Source organism: Ranitomeya imitator, chromosome 3 (assembly GCF_032444005.1).
Source record: "Ranitomeya imitator isolate aRanImi1 chromosome 3, aRanImi1.pri, whole genome shotgun sequence".
Lineage (NCBI taxonomy): Eukaryota > Metazoa > Chordata > Amphibia > Anura > Dendrobatidae > Ranitomeya > Ranitomeya imitator.
The window spans coordinates 88542362-88560393 of record NC_091284.1 but is presented as its reverse complement, the minus strand read 5'-3'; the positions used below and the strand labels follow the sequence as shown (position 1 = coordinate 88560393).

Here is an 18032-nt window from a genome sequence, read left to right as displayed (position 1 = left end):
TCAGGATCCATACTAGGAGACATAGGGACAGCCGACGGTGAGTGGGGGGCGCCAATCTCGTATCTGTGTTTAGGGTGCCAACCTCCACTGATAGGTAGGCAGTACTAATTAATTTGTAAAGCGCTGCGGAATATGTTGGCGCTATATAAATAAAAATTATTATTATTATTATTACTAAGAGGTATTGTTTGGCAGGGTTATCCCAGAGTGCACGGTTGTGTGTTTTATGTGTTTATCTGGTTGTATTTGTGGCATGGTTTTAATTGGTATATTAATTAAAAGTTATATTTTATCTGTGTTATCTTTAGTACATAAAGGGTTCCTAGTAGTATAATATAGATTGTCGTTGACCTTTAAGTAGCTGCTAAGACAGCTCCAAGTGGTGTTGGGGGGCACAGGATAGACTTATTTCTATCAGGTTGCGATGGGTGGCATACATAGCACATTGCTCCATTCAATTTTTATATTTACAAATGTATTTACGAAAGTTAAAGGGGTTGTCCAGGACTATTTTTTTTTTAACCATGGGCCCAAGAATTAAAAGGCAGGTAGTTGGTAACTACCTCTCTGTTGTGCTCCTCGCCGATCTCACATCGCTCCTGTCGATGATTAAGTGGCTTCTCTTCCGCTCTGCCCTGTCGACAACACAGGACTGCTGATGTAATTCTGATTGACAGCTTCCTATCTAATGCCTAATTAAGTGAAGCCGGCTGTCAATCAGCATGACGTCAGCAGTCAAGCTGAGCGGACCAGAAAAAGAAGAAGAGCTGCTCTGTTGACATCCAGCAGCTGAATCGCCAGCAGAAGTGATTGCTCTGAACCGGCACTGGGTAGACCAGGCAGGTGGTTGACTCTGTTATCAACTACCTGCGTGTTAGTTTTTAGGCCCATAGTTAAAAAAAAGAAATAGTCCTGGACAACTCCTGTAACGCAGAGGCTTAGCAATGAGTTCTCATCACCTTTTTCCCCAAACAGTATGCTATGCTGTTTATTACCCAGCTTTATAATGTTGTCCAGTGGGATCACCTGGTGCATCAGTTATACTGACTCTGCGGAGGAATCTGAAAATACTCAGGAGTCAGACACATTGTTAAAGGCAATTTTCATGTCAAGGTGTGTCAGGAAACACCACCACATGAGCCATAGAACAGGTTAGATCGGTCAGAGGCTGATCCTTCCCCCGTCACTCCACTTGTGTGTACGCTTACCCAGTTTTATCACATACTAGAGAGCGCTTCCAAGATACAGTGCTGGCAATGGATTGCTCAGTACGATAAGCTGCATGCTTCGCCACAGATATATTAAGTGCACGCTCCTTATTACAAGGTGGAAAAATGGCTTCTGAGATCTCTGCTCCCTCTGACTCCGCAGAAGATGTAAATTCTCCTGTTTCCAAATTTTCTCTTGTGCTTTCCAAACCGATGGACTCCAACATTACAGTATGGTAGGTGTCCTCATTCAACTTCTATGAACCTTCTGAACTCGTGATTTTAGGATTATGGTTAGGGTTACAGGGACAGTTTTGTTGTGATACCTGTTACTGCAGCATTTTAGTAATTGGTACTGAGCTGAATTACCTGGTACAGCCGCCTCTACATAGACAAGATGCCTGGTATGCAATAAAACCGGCAACATCTTACCAGGAACCCAACAGCCCCTAAATTGTGCTGATCTCCGGGGCTCCCAGACCTTAGCTGATTAAACATGCTGAGAATAAACCTTCAAAGTGCATATTTCAGGGAGCCCTTTACTACTTTATACTATTTCATTGGAGATGTAGTGAGACTACTGGGGTCCATCACAGATTGCAGACCTGACAATGTCTACTAATATGGCCAATAATGGGACTTACTTGTGTCTACTGCTAAAACAAAAGGATAAAATGAAATTATTTATCTTGAATGACTAGAATAAAGTATTTTGTATCTATATTAGGGTGAGTTTATTCTGGTTGTATTTTCTTTAGATTTTTTTGTGTTTTGCTGGGTTAAACAGATTGTCCAAGCTTGGGGTTCATGGCTTTTAGACATTCAATGTGACTGCGGACTTGTGCCTCCTCATAGTGTGCGCAATCTGTGCTCCCAGGATTCTCCGGTGCCAGGATTTTACCTCTCTGTGCGCTTTTGTGTCTTCAAGTTCTTTGGTGGTGTGAACAGGTTTCTACAGACTTGTTCACTGTGCAAGTAGCCCATGTGTTTTTGGTTTTATAATTGTTCTCTTGTTTCTACAAGACTGAAGAGTCCACCACTCCTCTGTGGGTCATTTGCATTGTAGCTGTTCCATCTTGCATGCTCTACATGGATATTTTCTCTCTGAACCCTGCTTATACAGGTATTAACCAGATGATCAGGTTTTTAAATACATCAGATAGGGATTATGTACATTAGACAGGACTGCTCTATTATGGGTATACCTTGGCGATTGGTGGAGCAGCTTAACATACTTTTTTTGCAAAAAAACGTATTAACTAAATACCCTGTATTTTTTCATCTTTTGACTAGCACTTGCTTATTTACTGTGACTTTTTTACAACAGAGTATTTTTTTACCTCTCTGTGCGCTTTTGTGTCTTCAAGTTCTTTGGTGGTGTGAACAGGTTTCTACAGACTTGTTCTCTGTGCAAGTAGCCCATGTGTTTTTGGTTTTATAATTGTTCTCTTGTTTCTACAAGACTGGGGAGTCCACCACTCCTCTGTGGGTCATTTGCATTGTAGCTGTTCCATCTTGCATGCTCTACATGGATATTTTCTCTCTGAACCCTGTTCATACAGGTACTATAGAGATGATCAGGTTTTTAAATACATCAGATAGGGATTATGTACATTAGACAGGACTGCTCTATTATGGGTATACCTTGGCGATTGGTGGAGCAGCTTAACATACTTTTTTTTGCAAAAAAAGTATTAACTAAATACCCTGTATTTTTTCATCTTTTGACTAGCACTTGCTTATTTACTGTGACTTTTTTACAACAGAATATTTTTTTACCTCTCTGTGCGCTTTTGTGTCTTCAAGTTCTTTGGTGGTGTGAACAGGTTTCTACAGACTTGTTCACTGTGCAAGTAGCCCATGTGTTTCAGGATTCAATGGTGCCAGCATCGGGAGAGGGCAATTTGTAGACTTCTGGCCACATTTCGACTAGACATGTCTGCCATCGCTCAATTTACTTGTATTGATCAAAACCGCGCACTACTAATCGACAGGTGTCCGCATATATGCAAATCACATACTTGCGGTCATGCAAATGTGCACGCTGTGAGGATTCACAAGTCTGCAGTAACTTAGAACCCCAAGTCTGGACAACCCCTTTAATAATTACAAATATTGGAGGAGTTCTATCAATACTTTCATAGGATAAATTAATTCAGGAATGTGCTAAAAAGACAAAAAATGTACCAGATTGTTCTTGGTATGATGACTTTGCGGCACATTTCTCTTTTCTGCCTCACAGAAGATATACAGTAATTGAGATTACATTTGTAATCTCTTCCCAACATTACATGTACTGGTACACTCTACTTTCTAAGGTGGTGTTACCGTTAAAGAGGGTACCAGTACATCCAGGTGGTTGCGCAGGTACAGAACTGGTGCCCGGCGCAAACACCATGGAAGCTGGACTTCACTGACAGCCAGTACTGTCCCTAGCTGATTAACCCTCTAGATGCTACGGTCAATATTGTGGCCCAACTAAGTCATTTCAAAAGCGAAGTGGTCACACAAAAAAACAGGTTTTGTACATTTCATTGAAAAAAAGAGAATTCTAAACTTATAAGCTTTTTAACATCCTAACAAAAAAAGGTTCAAAAAATGATGCTGACATAACGTAGACATATGGTAAATGTTACCTACTATTTTACAGTTAGGGCCAGAAATATTTGGACAGTGACACAAGTTTTGTTATTTTAGCTGTTTACAAAAACATGTTCAGAAATACAATTATATATATAATATGGGCTGAAAGTGCACACTCCCAGCTGCAATATGATAGTTTCCACATCCAAATCGGAGAAAGGGTTTAGGAATCATAGCTCTGTAATGCATAGCGTCCTCTTTTTCAAGGGACCAAAAGTAATTGGACAATGGACTCTAAGGGCTGCAATTAACTCTGAAGGCGTCTCCCTCGTTAACCTGTAATCAATGAAGTAGTTAAAAGGTCAGGGGTGGATTCCAGGTGTGTGGTTTTGCATTTGGAAGCTGTTGCTGTGAGCAGACAACATGCGGTCAAAGGAACTCTCAATTGAGGTGAAGCAGAACATCCTGAGGCTGAAAAAAAAGAAAAAATCCATCAGAGAGATAGCAGACATGCTTGGAGTAGCAAAATCAACAGTTGGGTACATTCTGAGAAAAAAGGAATTGACTGGTGAGCTTGGGAACTCAAAAAGGCCTGGGCGTCCACGGATGACAACAGTGGTGGATGATCGCCGCATACTTAATTTGGTGAAGAAGAACCCGTTCACAACATCAACTGAAGTCCAGAACACTCTCAGTGAAGTAGGTGTATCTGTCTCTAAGTCACCAGTAAAGAGAAAACTCCATGACAGTAAATACAAAGGGTTCACATCTAGATGCAATGCAAACCATTCATCAATAACAAAAATAGACAGGCCAGAGTTAAATTTGCAGAAAAACACCTCAAGAAGCCAGCTCAGTTCTGGAAAAGTATTCTATGGACAGATGAGACAAAGATCAACCTGTACCAGAATGATGGGAAGAAAAAAGTTTGGAGAAGAAAGGGAACGGCACATGATCCAAGGCACACCACATCCTCTGTAAAACATGGTGGAGGCAACGTGATGGCATGGGCATGCATGGCTTTCAATGGCACTGGGTCACTTGTGTTTATTGATGACATAAGAGCAGACAAGAGTAGCCAGATGAATTCTGAAGTGTACCGGGATATACTTTCAGCCCAGATTCAGCCAAATGCTGCAAAGTTGATTGGACGGCGCTTCATAGTACAGATGGACAATGACCCCAAGCATACAGCCAAAGCTACCCAGGAGTTCATGAGTGCCAAAAAGTGGAACATTCTGCAATGGCCAAGTCAATCTCCAGATCTAAACCCAATTGAGCATGCATTTCACTTGCTCAAATCCAGACTTAAGACGGAAAGACCCACAAACAAGCAAGACCTGAAGGCTGCGGCTGTAAAGGCCTGGCAAAGCATTAAGAAGGAGAAAACCCAGCGTTTGGTGATGTCCATGGGTTCCAGACTTAAGGCAGTGATTGCCTCCAAAGGATTTGCAACAAAATATTGAAAATAAAAATATTTTGTTTGGGTTATGTTTATTTGTCCAATTACTTTTGACCTCCTAAAATGTGGAGTGTTTGTAAAGAAATGTGTACAACTCCTACATTTTCTATCAGATATTTTTGTTCAACCCTTCAAATTAAACGTTACAATCTGCACTTGAATTCTGTTGTAGAGGTTTCATTTCAAATCCAATGTGGTGGCATGCAGAGCCCAACTCGCGAAAATTGTGTCACTGTCCAAATATTTCTGGCCCTAACTGTATGTGCTGTCTGGTTAAAGGGCATATAAATGCAGAGTAAAAATTACATTTCCATCAAATTTTAGATACTTTCACGAGTAAATGCAAATTATATTGATTTAGATTAACCACTTACATGAAATACAATGTCATGAAAAAATAGCCTCAGAATCACTGGAGTATGTAGAAGTATTCCAGAATTATTACAACGTAAGATTGGAAAAGGTAAAAACTGGCTTTGGCAGGAAGGGGTTAAGTATTTTGGCCCATTTTACAATTCTTTATACAGTGCCACTTTAGGTAAAACAAGGAAGTTGTAAAAAGTGTTAAAGACACTGTTTTTATTTATTTTTTTATTTTTTTCCCATTTTTCAACAGGCACTGTCAGTTTTCTGTTATTGTTTTAGCCTACGGAACATTTTATCGGATACACAGTGCTGTGCCAATACAGACAGATGTGTCCTTCTTTCACTTGTTTCTAAACCCAACATATCCAAAGAAATTTTACAACATGTTAAAAAAAAACATAATGTGCATATAAAAAAAAATTAAAAAAAATGCATATGTCCAACAGATGCCTTGCCAGATGCCAGCTATCAGTCATCCACCACCCACGGACTCCCAGGTTACAAGCATATTTGTTAACGTGCATGTTTTCTACTGGATTGCGTGTAATCATATTGAATTGGTATCACAACAAATTATATATGTTATCACATTTCAAGAAAAAGCATGAACACATTTGTACATGTAAGAAGATTTAAGAATAAATCAGGGTTAAATATATATCAGTTCACTTTAGGTAACCTACTGGATTTTCCTGTTTCATGAGTTTCTCTTATTTCTTTCATGAGTTTCTATTATTTCCTTGTCTTGTGGTCTTAAAGAGAACCTGTCCTGTCAGCATGATTGTGTGTGGCACCCGATGAGCCAAGTTGCCACAGTGGCATTGCCTCCCTCACAGGGGGCGATGTCATGCCTGGAAGCAAGGAGAGGTCCCCTTACCAGGTAATACCGGCATCCAACACCTTCCTGACTCCAGACCAGAAGGGGGAGCTCTAACACCCGGTTTCAGGGGAGCTTCCCTATAAGTTCTGACCTGGAGGCAGAGTTAGTCAGTTTAGTGTGGAGTCTGAGAGTGAGAGGAGAGGAGGCAAGTCGAGAAGAACCTGGGGAGTGTAGCTGTAGCCACTCTCATCCCAGAAAATAACAAACTGACAAAATAGTACGCCAGAGTCCTTGGCTGTGTGGGTGCTGTACGACCCAACAGCCGAATCTGGAGGGCAGGGGACTGTAAGCTCACTGGCCACACTGAACGCCTGGAGGCACTTTAGCTGTCTGCCATACAGGTTAGAAGCAACACGCAGGAGAGGAACTTGAGCAGAGCTTAAAGCAGCAAAGACTTAAGAGAATAGCGCAGAAGGTAGGCCTCCAAATCCACCTGTCTAGGTGGATTCCAAGTTGCTTCCAGGTTGCCCGGACCCCATCATCACCTGTTACCCATGCCCCAGACTGCACCTGCAACTAACAAGTAAAGGTAAAGGAAACTGCAGTGTCCTCCAGTCATTTTCTACGATCCCTTACCAACTATACCGATCACCCTGTGGCCCCACTCCACCTGTGGGGAGCAGAACCATCCCAGCTACGTCACTAATGGCCCAAGTGGTCCCCTTAAGCAGTGTCGGCAATCCATTGCCGAACACCACAGGTGTCGTCATGAACTAATTCACTATAGACTTTATTTCCCCTTCATTTAATTAATTTTTATTGGACACCCAGGGCTACGGACCGAGTCACTGCTGCCATCACAATCCCCTTAAGAACCGTCAGACCCAGCCTAAGTACACCATGGTCCTAGCGGGCACTCCATTTGCACAGTAAACTACAGACACTGTCAGGTCGGCGCCATTATACTGGTTAAAATGATACCTTGGTTGATTAAATCCATCTTGTGGTCGTTGTTTAATATTTATTTGCAGTTTTCAGTTAATGAGATTCTCGTGCTTTGGAGTGGCCTCTGGCTGGGGCTGTGGGAGAGCCTGTGGGTGGGGCTTTATGTGATGCTCCAAAGTGTTTTGTTATCCGGTGTCTACTGGTTCACCCTATGTTGTGCAGATCTGCCTTAAAAGGTTAATGTGATCTTAATTGCTGGTAATTGCTTTTTATTGTTCGTCCAAGGGACCGGCTATTATCGGGGTACAACAGCAGCAGCTAAATACGTGTGGTGCCTATAAGCTCTTCCCAATAGAGGTTGTAAGGTATGAACAAAAGCTGGCTGGGATTGTCAGAGTGAACTATTAACTTCTGGTCCCAACTGGATTTAGAGACATTATACTTCTGCAGCGCCCCAGAGACCTGGTCGTTGCAGTAATGTCGCTCTGCCACTAAGGGGAGTGATGGTACGTCTGATGACACTAAAGGAGTTCATCTGACCAGGTATCACCAGCACACATTACACTTCACACTCCGGCCACTAGGGGGAGCAAAAGGTTTTATTTATTAGGCCACTCCTCACACTGGTAAAACTAGGGGTTGGATAGGAAGTTAGAACAGAAGCTGACTGGGTTTTGCCCAGGCAACATCCCGTGGCAGGGGGTGTTGTGGGGGAGACTTCAGGGGAGTCCCTGTCAGGCGTGGGAACCTGGCAGAGACTTAGCGACAAGAACAGAACGAAACGGAACCGCACCTGCACTACCTTGCGGCGGTATCCTTAGAAAGGACATGAAGCGAAGGATATTGTGGACAGTGAGAAACGAGATCAAGCACAAAGGAGAGCCAGTAGGAGTCGTGCCCCGAGAACGGCAACATCCTACTGAGGCACGTAGCCGGTGCCCGGAACACCGAGGAAGTAACTGTCTTTATGCCTTACTTCAAATACCGCAGGACAGTTAATTATAGGTTGGCTGTCTACCTTACATCACCTAAGCAGACATAGGGGGCAACCGTGGAGAGGGGTGTCTCTAGGGTCCTAGAATAGCTCCGAGCCTACCCGACAAACGGGTGCGTCCTAGCCATAACAAACTTGGGGGACGGAGAATAGAAAGAACTAGAAAGAACTGGAACGAACGAGAATAGAAATTGTGAGGACTATCCCGAATGCTCAGCAGGGAAGCACTACAACACACAGGCGCTAGTGGTAGGCACTGATTTCCACCTGCAAAGGGAACTCTGGATGTGCCTTCGGACCGGCCGGTCTCAGACCTGTTAACAGTGCTCTGGATTGAGGATCCTGAAGTCACCAGTAAAGAGGTAAAGAGACTGCAACCCTGTGTCCTCGTTATTGACTGCACCTCACGCCATCGCCACCTACACCACTGGGAAGCCCTGGGGACTCACTTCACCTGTGGGAAGATATACCATCTAGCTGCCATCACATCACCCCCAGTGGACCCCAAGCAGCGTCGGTCACCCTGACCGAATACCACAGGTGGCGTCACGAAACCTTGACAGACTTGTATCATCTTTTATTGGACGCCCCTTAGCAGGGTCACGGACCGGGTCCAGCCACCGTGACATCCCCAGAACTGAGCCAGAGAGGACCGGTACCGAGTAACCCGCGGCCCTGCGTCTGGGGGTGCTCCACTTCCAATGTCACGTATGAAAAGTTTCTTCGTATAGCAACATCAGAGAGTGCACTGTTTAAATTAGGGGTGCAACTATGCTGCTGGTCAAAACTGTCGATCAAGCAGGAGCATCCACTGCTCATTAATCAGGAAGTTAGCTGGGTGGGGAGCTGTGTACTCCTGATCTTTCAACGCAGCCTGACACACACACACAACATCTCGCCAGTCTGGCTAATCAAAAGGAGAGCTGGGAATGCAGGGCGGTAAGGTAATTAGCAGACCTCTCGTCCAGCAGTCACAGATTACAGATCTGGCCAGTAGACCAGACTCCTTCAAATTGATCCTCCCATCTCTGGTGTCAACAAATTTGTGCTGACCAGCAGAATAATGTTACCAGGTCATTTTTACCACATAGGGTATGCCATAAAAACACGATGACTCAAGGAAGACAGGAAAGCAAATAAATGGCCGCAATAGAAAAGAGTGAAAGGAGTACTCTTGGAGGGTTAATAAAGCTCATTCTAGATGTGTCTATGAAGCTCCCCTAGATGTGATGTAAAAAAAAAAATCCCAACTCTTCTCCATGTGCAGCTGTAACCTCACTCTGTCTTTGAATCATGATATAAGGCTAGGCCTGAGATCAGGATTCAAGGACAAAGTTCAACAGAAATGTTATTAGGAAATTAGAGCTTTTCTAGAACAGTATTATCCTTGGTATATTTATGTTCTTATGGAGAACCCCTCTAATAACATCTTATGCCCCGAGGTCACCAAGTTCTGTGCATTTTGTTCACAAACAAGAGATTGTGTTATTTTGTTTTAATTTTACAATGCAAAAAAGTCTCAACTTCATTCCTGCTAAACACATTTCCATACAGCCAATACAGTATATTATGGTAGAAGTAAATGGACCAGGAGCCGTAATAATACAGCGCCTTGCGAAAGTATTCGGCCCCCTGGAATTTTTCAACCTTTTCCCACATATCATGCTTCAAACATAAAGATACCAAATGTAAATTTGTCGTGAAGAATCAACAACAAGTTTGGCCCCTTTAACTTAATACTTTGTTGTGCCACCTTTTGCTGCGATTACAGCTGCAAGTCTCTTGGGGTATGCCTCTATCAGTTTTGTACATCGAGAGACTGAAATTCTTGCCCATGTTTCCTTGGCAAACAGCTTGAGCTCAGTGAGGTTTGATGGAGATCGTTTGTGAACAGCAGTTTTCAGTTCTTTCCACAGATTCTCGATTGGATTGAGGTCTGGACTTTGACTTGGCCATTCTAACACCTGGATACGTTTATTTGGGAACCATTGCATTGTAGATTTTGCTTTATGTTTGAGATCATTGTCTTGTTGGAAGACAAATCTCTGTCCCAGTCTCAGGTCTTTTGCAGACTCCAACAGGTTTTCTTCAAGAATGGTTCTGTATTTGGCTCCATCCATCTTCCCATCAATTTTAACCATCTTTCCTGTCCCTGCTAAAGAAAAGCAGGCCCAAACCATGATTCTGCCACCACCATGTGTGACAGTGGGGATGGTGTGTTCAAGGTGATGAGCTGTGTTGCCTTTACGCCAAACATATCGTTTGGTATTGTTGCCAAAAAGTTTGATTTTGGTTTCATCTGACCAGAGCATCTTCTTCCACATGTTTGGTGTGTCTCCCAGGTGGCTTGTTGCAAACTTTAAACAACACTTTTTATGGATATCTTTGAGAAATGGCTTTCTTCTTGCCACTCTTCCATAAAGGCCAGATTTGTGCAGTGTACGACTGATTCTTGTCCTTTGGACAGACTGTCCCAACTCAGCTGTAGATCTCTGCAGCTCATCCTGAGTGATCATGGGCCTCTTGGCTGCATCTCTGTTCAGTCTTCTCCTTGTTTGAGATGAAAGTTTAGAGGGACGGTCGGGTCTTGGTAGATTTGCAGTGGTATGATACTCCTTCCATTTCAATATGATCGCTTGCACAGTGCTCCTTGTGATGTTTAAAGTTTTGGAAATCATTTTGTATCCAAATCCAGCTTTAAACTTCTCCACAACAGTATCACGGAACCTGCTTGTTGTGTTCCTTGGTCTTCGTGATGCTTTCTGTGCTTTAAACAGAACCCTGAGACTATCACAGAGCAGGTGCATTTATACGGAGACTTGATTACACACAGGTGGATTATATTTATCATCATTAGGCATTTAGGACAACATTGGATCATTCAGAGATCCACAATGAACTTCTGGAGTGAGTTTGCTGCACTGAAAGTAAAGGGGCCGAATAATATTGCACGCCTTTTCAGTTTTTGAATTTCCACAAAAATTTAAAATAAACAATAAATCTCATTCAACTTAACAATTGTGCTCCACTTGTTGTTGATTCTTCACCAAAAATGTACATTTGGTATCTTTTTGTTTGAAGCATGATATGTGGGAAAAGGTTGAAAAGTTCCAGAGGGCCGAATACTTTCGCAAGGCACTGTATATTCTCAGCCCATGAACCAATTTTTAAGATCAGTGCAGATGTAAATGGAGGGGTGAAACATAAAACACTTTGTAATGGAAGTTGCAGGATAATAATCTTTTAGAGCTAGAATTATCATTTTATTCACGGTTATAGGATCACGCAATAAATTAACTCTTTCATCACCAGAGTATTTTTGCCTTTTCGTGCCGAGCAAAATTCCACCTTTTTTGTAATGATGAACTCAAAAGGATAACTATTTTTTTTATTTAATTTCTTAAGCCAGTGCAACTAGTCAGTTTTCTGGGGTTGTTTTTTGTGTCTGTGAAAAATAATCCGATTTTCATCTTTATTTTGAATCATTTTCATTAGTGTTTGGTTCTCGTATGCACAAATAAAAAATGATAAAGGTTTCTCAAGCTTTTCCTATTAAACAGTCCATGAAAAACAGCTTTGTGATGCCATCAGTGAGCTATCTGAGTGTTTTACTGATTCATAGACTTGTATGGGGTAGTGTAATCCATGGCTAGGACCAAAATCTGACATGTCTCCATTATTTTTTGAGGACCATCAGTCTACTATATTTATTTGTTATTGTTTGTACCATGGGGAAACAGATTAGACACGACAACATATTGTGTATGTTTCCTGCTGTCCCTATAACCAGATGACTGCTAATAGTAATCTAATAGAAACAGCTGAATTCACACTGTTACAAAAATCTTTATATGTGTTTTCTCTACATGCCTATAATTGCCCCATATGTATTACATGAAAGTCTTACGAAACCTGCTGATTGTTGCGTGACTGACTGACAATCTGATGTGTATGGGGACCTCCTGAATCCCAACAGTCCCATGTCAGATGATGTTGGGGGAGAAAAGGATTTTATTATTATTTAACAGCCTTTGGCTTGATCTCGAGCCATGGCAACTGGATGGATGAACGCTCTATAGGAAGATCAATCTTGTGCAAGCCTAGATAGGGCCACCAGGGTCTTCTCCGCCGTTATTTTGATAGTATCAAGCCATTGGGTTGCTCGTCTTCCTCTTTGCCTTAATCCTTTTATTCTTCCGACCATGATGTCCTTCTCCATTGATTGCTCTCTTTGTATGACGTGTCATAAGTAGGCAAGTCGTAGCTTGATGATATTTACTTTGAGTATTATGTCTTGATTTGTTCCAAAAGTGATTTGATTATTCATGGTATTGATATTTTCCTTCTGCAGCACCATATTTCGATTGGTGTCAATTCTTCTTCTGTCTTGTTTCCTTATCATCCGGGTTTTGAATCTGTATGTTACCAAAGGAAAGAATTAATACAGCAGAAAAGAGGCAGCAGTACTTACCTGCCCAGGTCTCTGAACGAATGCAGTCTCAGGATGCAGCAAACCCATGTAGTAAAGATGGCGGCAACATAGGTGCAAAATACTGATAAGACAACCACTTACAGCCTCCTAATACATGGAGGGGGTGATTGCTTAGTATATGTTTGCACAACAGCAGCTTGTATAGGGTGCTGTACACAGTACTCTCCACACACAGTTTGATGACCCTACTGTACCCCAGCCCTCAACTTCTCTGGAAAAGTATGGTGACCCCAACTCAGTATGATTCCCCAACTGTGACCCCCTGCACAGCCGTCCATGCAGTATAATGGGCCTACATACAGTATAGTGTCACCATACCTGTCCACACTGCATAATGGCCCCCACATAGCCTTCCACACAGTATTATGGACCCCACACAGCCCTCCACGAAGTATGATCGACCCCACATATCCCTCCACACAATATAATGCCCCGCACAATGCTCTATTATGATGGAGCACACACAAACCTTTACACTGTTTAATTGCTTGGATACAGTATAAAGGTTCCCACATAGCCTGCATATAGTATGATGCACTCCCCATAGTCCTCCATATAGTATAATGCACTCCCCATAGTCCTCCATATAGTATAATGCATCCCATAGTCCTCCATATAGCATAATGCACTCCACATAGTCCTTCATACAGTATAATGCACTCCCCATAGTCTTCCATATGGTAAAATGCACTCCACATAGTCCTTCATACAGTATACTATACTTCCCATAGTCCTCCATATGGTATAATGAACCATAGTCCTCCATATAGTACAACACACTCCCTATAGTCCTCCATACAGTATCATGGATGCAGGATACAGTTGCCGATTCAGATGACAGATGGGATACAAGCTCTGGCACCAGGCCCGGCTCACAGGCTTCATAGTGCCCACGTGGCCTACTGCCACTGGCACTATGCCACTGCTTCCAGGACAATTGTGCTAACCACTGAGCCAAACTCAGAGGATGTTAAGGGTGTACATGTCATAGAGAAAGTGTCTTTGTTGAGTTTCATAAAAAAAGAACCTCTCACCCCCAAAAAAAGATATTCTTCAGCAGATGGGCAGAGGAACTTGCCTTAACAATCACCAGGATGAAAAGTGACCTAAATCAGAACCTCAGGCAGGGAGTTGGTCATTTACTGTATTTCTTTCCAGGGAGTCCACTCTTCTCTTTCTCCTCCCGGAAAACTTAATTTTACTTAAATAAGTTATTTCTATTTGCTTTAAATGTTATCTGCCAGTAGCAAACACATAGAAATCCTCATAAAGCAGGATTTCATGTGCTCCACCCTTTTATATTCATTATAAAAGCCTTCGTTTTCAACACGTGCGGCAATAATATATATATTTGGGACATTATAAAAAATTTATAGAGTGAATGTGTTTTACTACATCACAATAACAGAAGTTAGCAGCAGTGATATAAAAATCTTATGATCTGATGTGAAGGAAAATGTGGGTAATATTCTCCTATAAACTGTATTCTGTAACCTTTGCTTCTGCATAATAAACAGATCATAGGAGTAGAGATGAAAAATAATAATTGTAGAGTATAGAGATTTTGGTGAGGTTTTGCTGTTGCAGATTTTCTGCACTTATTATGTAAATTAGGTTACTTGAATTTTTTTTTTCATTGAGTTTTTGAGTGTATGTTTTTATAAGTGTGTTTATATTGATGCAGTCATGCAGATTACATGAGTTTTTAGTTCATTTCCATCGAGAAATACACTAAAAAAGAACACGCAGTTTTTACCTTTCCGCATTTAATGTTATTCTGTGGGGAATATCCACACATAAAACTCTGCGTACCTGAAAGAGAAATTGACATTTTACGGATTTCAAAAACACAGTGCACAGGTCAGTTTATTTGGGGTAAAAAAAAGCACAGTGGGCTTGATAGGTTTATAAATCCCAGTCATTTTGATGGAACTGTAAAATGCCGTGTTTTTTTGTGCAGCAAATATACACAGCCTCAAAAAGTCATCATGGGAACTTATTCATCACCTAAATAATGTGTACATGATGTCCTTTAAACTTAAGCGAACCAACTGAATTTTTCAAGCAGAAGATGCTTCTGGCATTTTTTTTCTAAAGCGTCTTTTTTGTTGCTTTGTTGGGCGTTTCTTCAGTGTTTTTCCAACAATTCTAACTGGTGGTATTTTTTGAAGGATTTTCCCATGGTTTTTGTGACATCTTTTTTACTATCGCTTTCCAGTCGTTTGGTTCTAATGAAAGATAAAACCTTGAAATGCGTTGACAAAATACATGTGTGATCAAATCTTTGAACCTTGGGCAGCGCGGACTCTGAACCATCATATTCCTCATTTATTGCAATGTATCTCCTTGGTGGTCCTGCTGCAGCCTTTACATACTTCTAAGTAAATGAAAAAGTCTTTTTCAGCTCACCTGTCCACTTTGTGCAGGAAAATCGGATACATAGTGGAAAAGTCCAGCACCAAAAGGTTGCACTCCAACAAACTTTATTCCAAAATCTTCATGTAAAAACAACCGACAATAGGAAAAATGACAAAAATAGCAGAGGTCCCAGACACCGATTTACGCATTTCAGGGCTAAATATGCCCCTTACTCATAACCTCTACATGCTGCTATAGGAGTTGTGACTCCTGGCAGAAATTTCCTGAGCAAAACCAGACATTTTCTGCAAGAGATCCGCATGCATTTTTTCGCGTTTTTTGCGCGTTTTTTTTTTTTGCATTTTTTTCCGGAGATTTCCCAATGCAATGATATAGTGGGAAATCCACAAAAAAATCCACAAAATTAATGAACATGCTGCGTTTTTTTACCAAAACCTCATTGTGGGAAAGTAGCCTAAAGCAGTTTTTAAGTTTTCGTAACCCCGGGCTGCAGTTTACTTATAAAAAACAAACAAACTGTGCTTTAGGGCTCAATCTTATACCAAAATAAACGCTTTTAGTTTCATCACCGTTTTTGGATCCAATTTTAATCAGTTTTTGGTGCTTGTGTCAGTTTTTACCATCAGTGTTTCATCAACTTTTCTTGTATAAAAAAAATGAAGGAGGTTTTTCCAGCTTCTCTTCAGACAGTCAGTGAAAAACAGACAGCAAAAGAATGGCATTCGAGTGCTTTTTTTCACAGACCCATAGACTTGTCTTAGCAAGTTTGTTCTATGACTTGCATCAAACTCTGACATGTCTCATGTGATGTTGTGTCGCCTCAATGAATAACCCCATAGACTGTGTGAATAGCCCTATACATTATATCCATGAATCTGTGAAAAACAAAACACGAACGTGAAAAATTCATGTTTAAATGATCCCTAAGTCACCCTCATCTGAACAGCATTGGACCCACAGAGAGGAGGAAAAGAACACTTTAAAAAAAAAACTAACTGTTGCTGGGAGACAACTGTATTCGGAAAACCTCTTCAAGAACCCTCAAGGCTGTGATAATACCTAGTGCTCCACATTTATGACCAGCATGAGGATAGTGTGAGTACTGTACCTCCTAAACATGTGTGACATGCAGTTCCCAGGGAACCCAGTGGTGGTGGCCGTGCCCGACGCCTGGTGCAGTGAATAGGGCGCATGGCTATGGATATGTGGGGGTTGACACCGACATTTTACTGTTCCCTCAGATCTAGGTGGTTAGTAGCGTTCCCCGTGATGTGATGCTGGCGGCCAGTCCTGACACTATGGATGTTATCCACCCTTCTAGGACCGTGACCCCTACCTGGCCTCAGTGTCCCAATTCTCGGTAATCTTCATTACATTTATGTAGCTAATGTCCAAATTTGCTCTATGGGCAACTTACTTCAGTCCATGAGTATTCCTCCTGCATCCATGGCATCCTTGTAACTAGACTGTGTGTATTGGGGGACCAGGGTATTCCTCCTCTCTGTAAGGATTCGGAAAGGAATCCGAGAGTGGACCCTCTGGGTCGTGACTCTAGAGCCCCCGGGGTCGAGCGGACCAGATGGAACCACCCCCTATACAGGGAGTGTTAGGAGCAGGACCTCAGGGGAGTGGAGACACAACAGCTAGAGCCAAAGGGGCGACCCGAGAGAAAGAAAGAGACCACAGAGCTATAGGAATGGTGGGGAACAACAGGAATTCAGGACTTAGCTGAATACGGCAGGAACACGAGACGAAGCAGGATACGGCAGGAACTCAGGACTAGGCAGGACACGGCAGGAACACAGGAGTTGGCAGGACACGGCAGGAACACGGAACTGGGCAGGACACGGCAGGAACACAGGACTTGGCTGAACACGGCAGGAACATGGAACTTGGCAGGACACGGCAGGAACACGGAACTAGGCAGGACACGGCAGGAACACAGGACTTGGCAGGATACGGCAGGAACACAGGACTTGGCAGGACACGGCAGGAACACGGAACTAGGCAGGACATGGCAGGAACACTGAGCAGAGACACAGAAAGAACTAAACAGGGGAGAGATACTAAGACTAGGGAGCCTAGGGCATAGGAACGCTGACAGCAGACAGAGCACCTACAAAGCAAAAGCGTCTTACCTGGAAAGACGCCGGGAAGAAATACCCGATGGGCGCCGCCATGTTGGGGCGGAGCCATCGGGTCGCGACCTCCCAGAAGGCTCAGCGACGGAGGAGACGCGACCGCGCATGCGCAAAGACACCAGACGCCGTGAGCCAGCAAAAGAAGAGGCAGAGCGGCGAGGGACAGGATCGTGAGTGCGCCGAGGGATGGGAGAAGGTCGGTAAGCATGTGCGGTTGTGACAGAACGAGCGGACGTTACAGTACCCCCCTCCTTAGTCCCCCTTTTTTTTAAGGCTAGAAAGGAATCTTTTCATGATAAGAGGAGCATTGATGTTCTCTCGGGGCTCCCAGGACCTCTCCTCAGGACCAAATCCCTCCCAATCAATCAAAAAATAGGTTTTACCCCTAACTACCTTTTTGGCAAGAATATCTCTAACATTAAAGATTCCATCAGAAGTACAGAGCAGAGGAGAGAGAGAGGTAGCGGAGTGAAAACGATTAAACACTGCGGGCTTGAGAAGAGACACATGGAAGGCATTGGGAATGCGTAAAGAGGCAGGTAGCTTCAATTTATAAGAGACATCATTAATGCGACCCAAGATAGGAAAAGGACCAATAGAGCGAGGACCCAGTTTGTAAGAGGGAATTTTAAGCTTGATATA

General features: G+C 42.6%; 1 protein-coding gene across 12 annotated transcripts in view; it reads left to right on the top strand.

Annotated features, from left to right (window-relative positions):
- The first annotated feature begins 1190 nt into the window (after positions 1-1190).
- Positions 1191-18032, top strand: part of LOC138672752 (transient receptor potential cation channel subfamily V member 3-like) — a 138086-nt gene continuing 121244 nt past the window's right edge. For 3 of the 12 annotated variants that reach the window (XM_069761068.1, XM_069761067.1, XM_069761069.1), the window contains exon 1: positions 1191-1444. In XM_069761068.1, coding sequence (XP_069617169.1) covers positions 1335-1444 — 110 coding nt within the window. In that variant the 5' untranslated portion in view covers positions 1191-1334. The remainder of the gene's footprint in view (positions 1445-18032) is intronic. The other 9 variants (XM_069761079.1, XM_069761077.1, XM_069761078.1 and 6 more) reach the window with 5 other exon arrangements.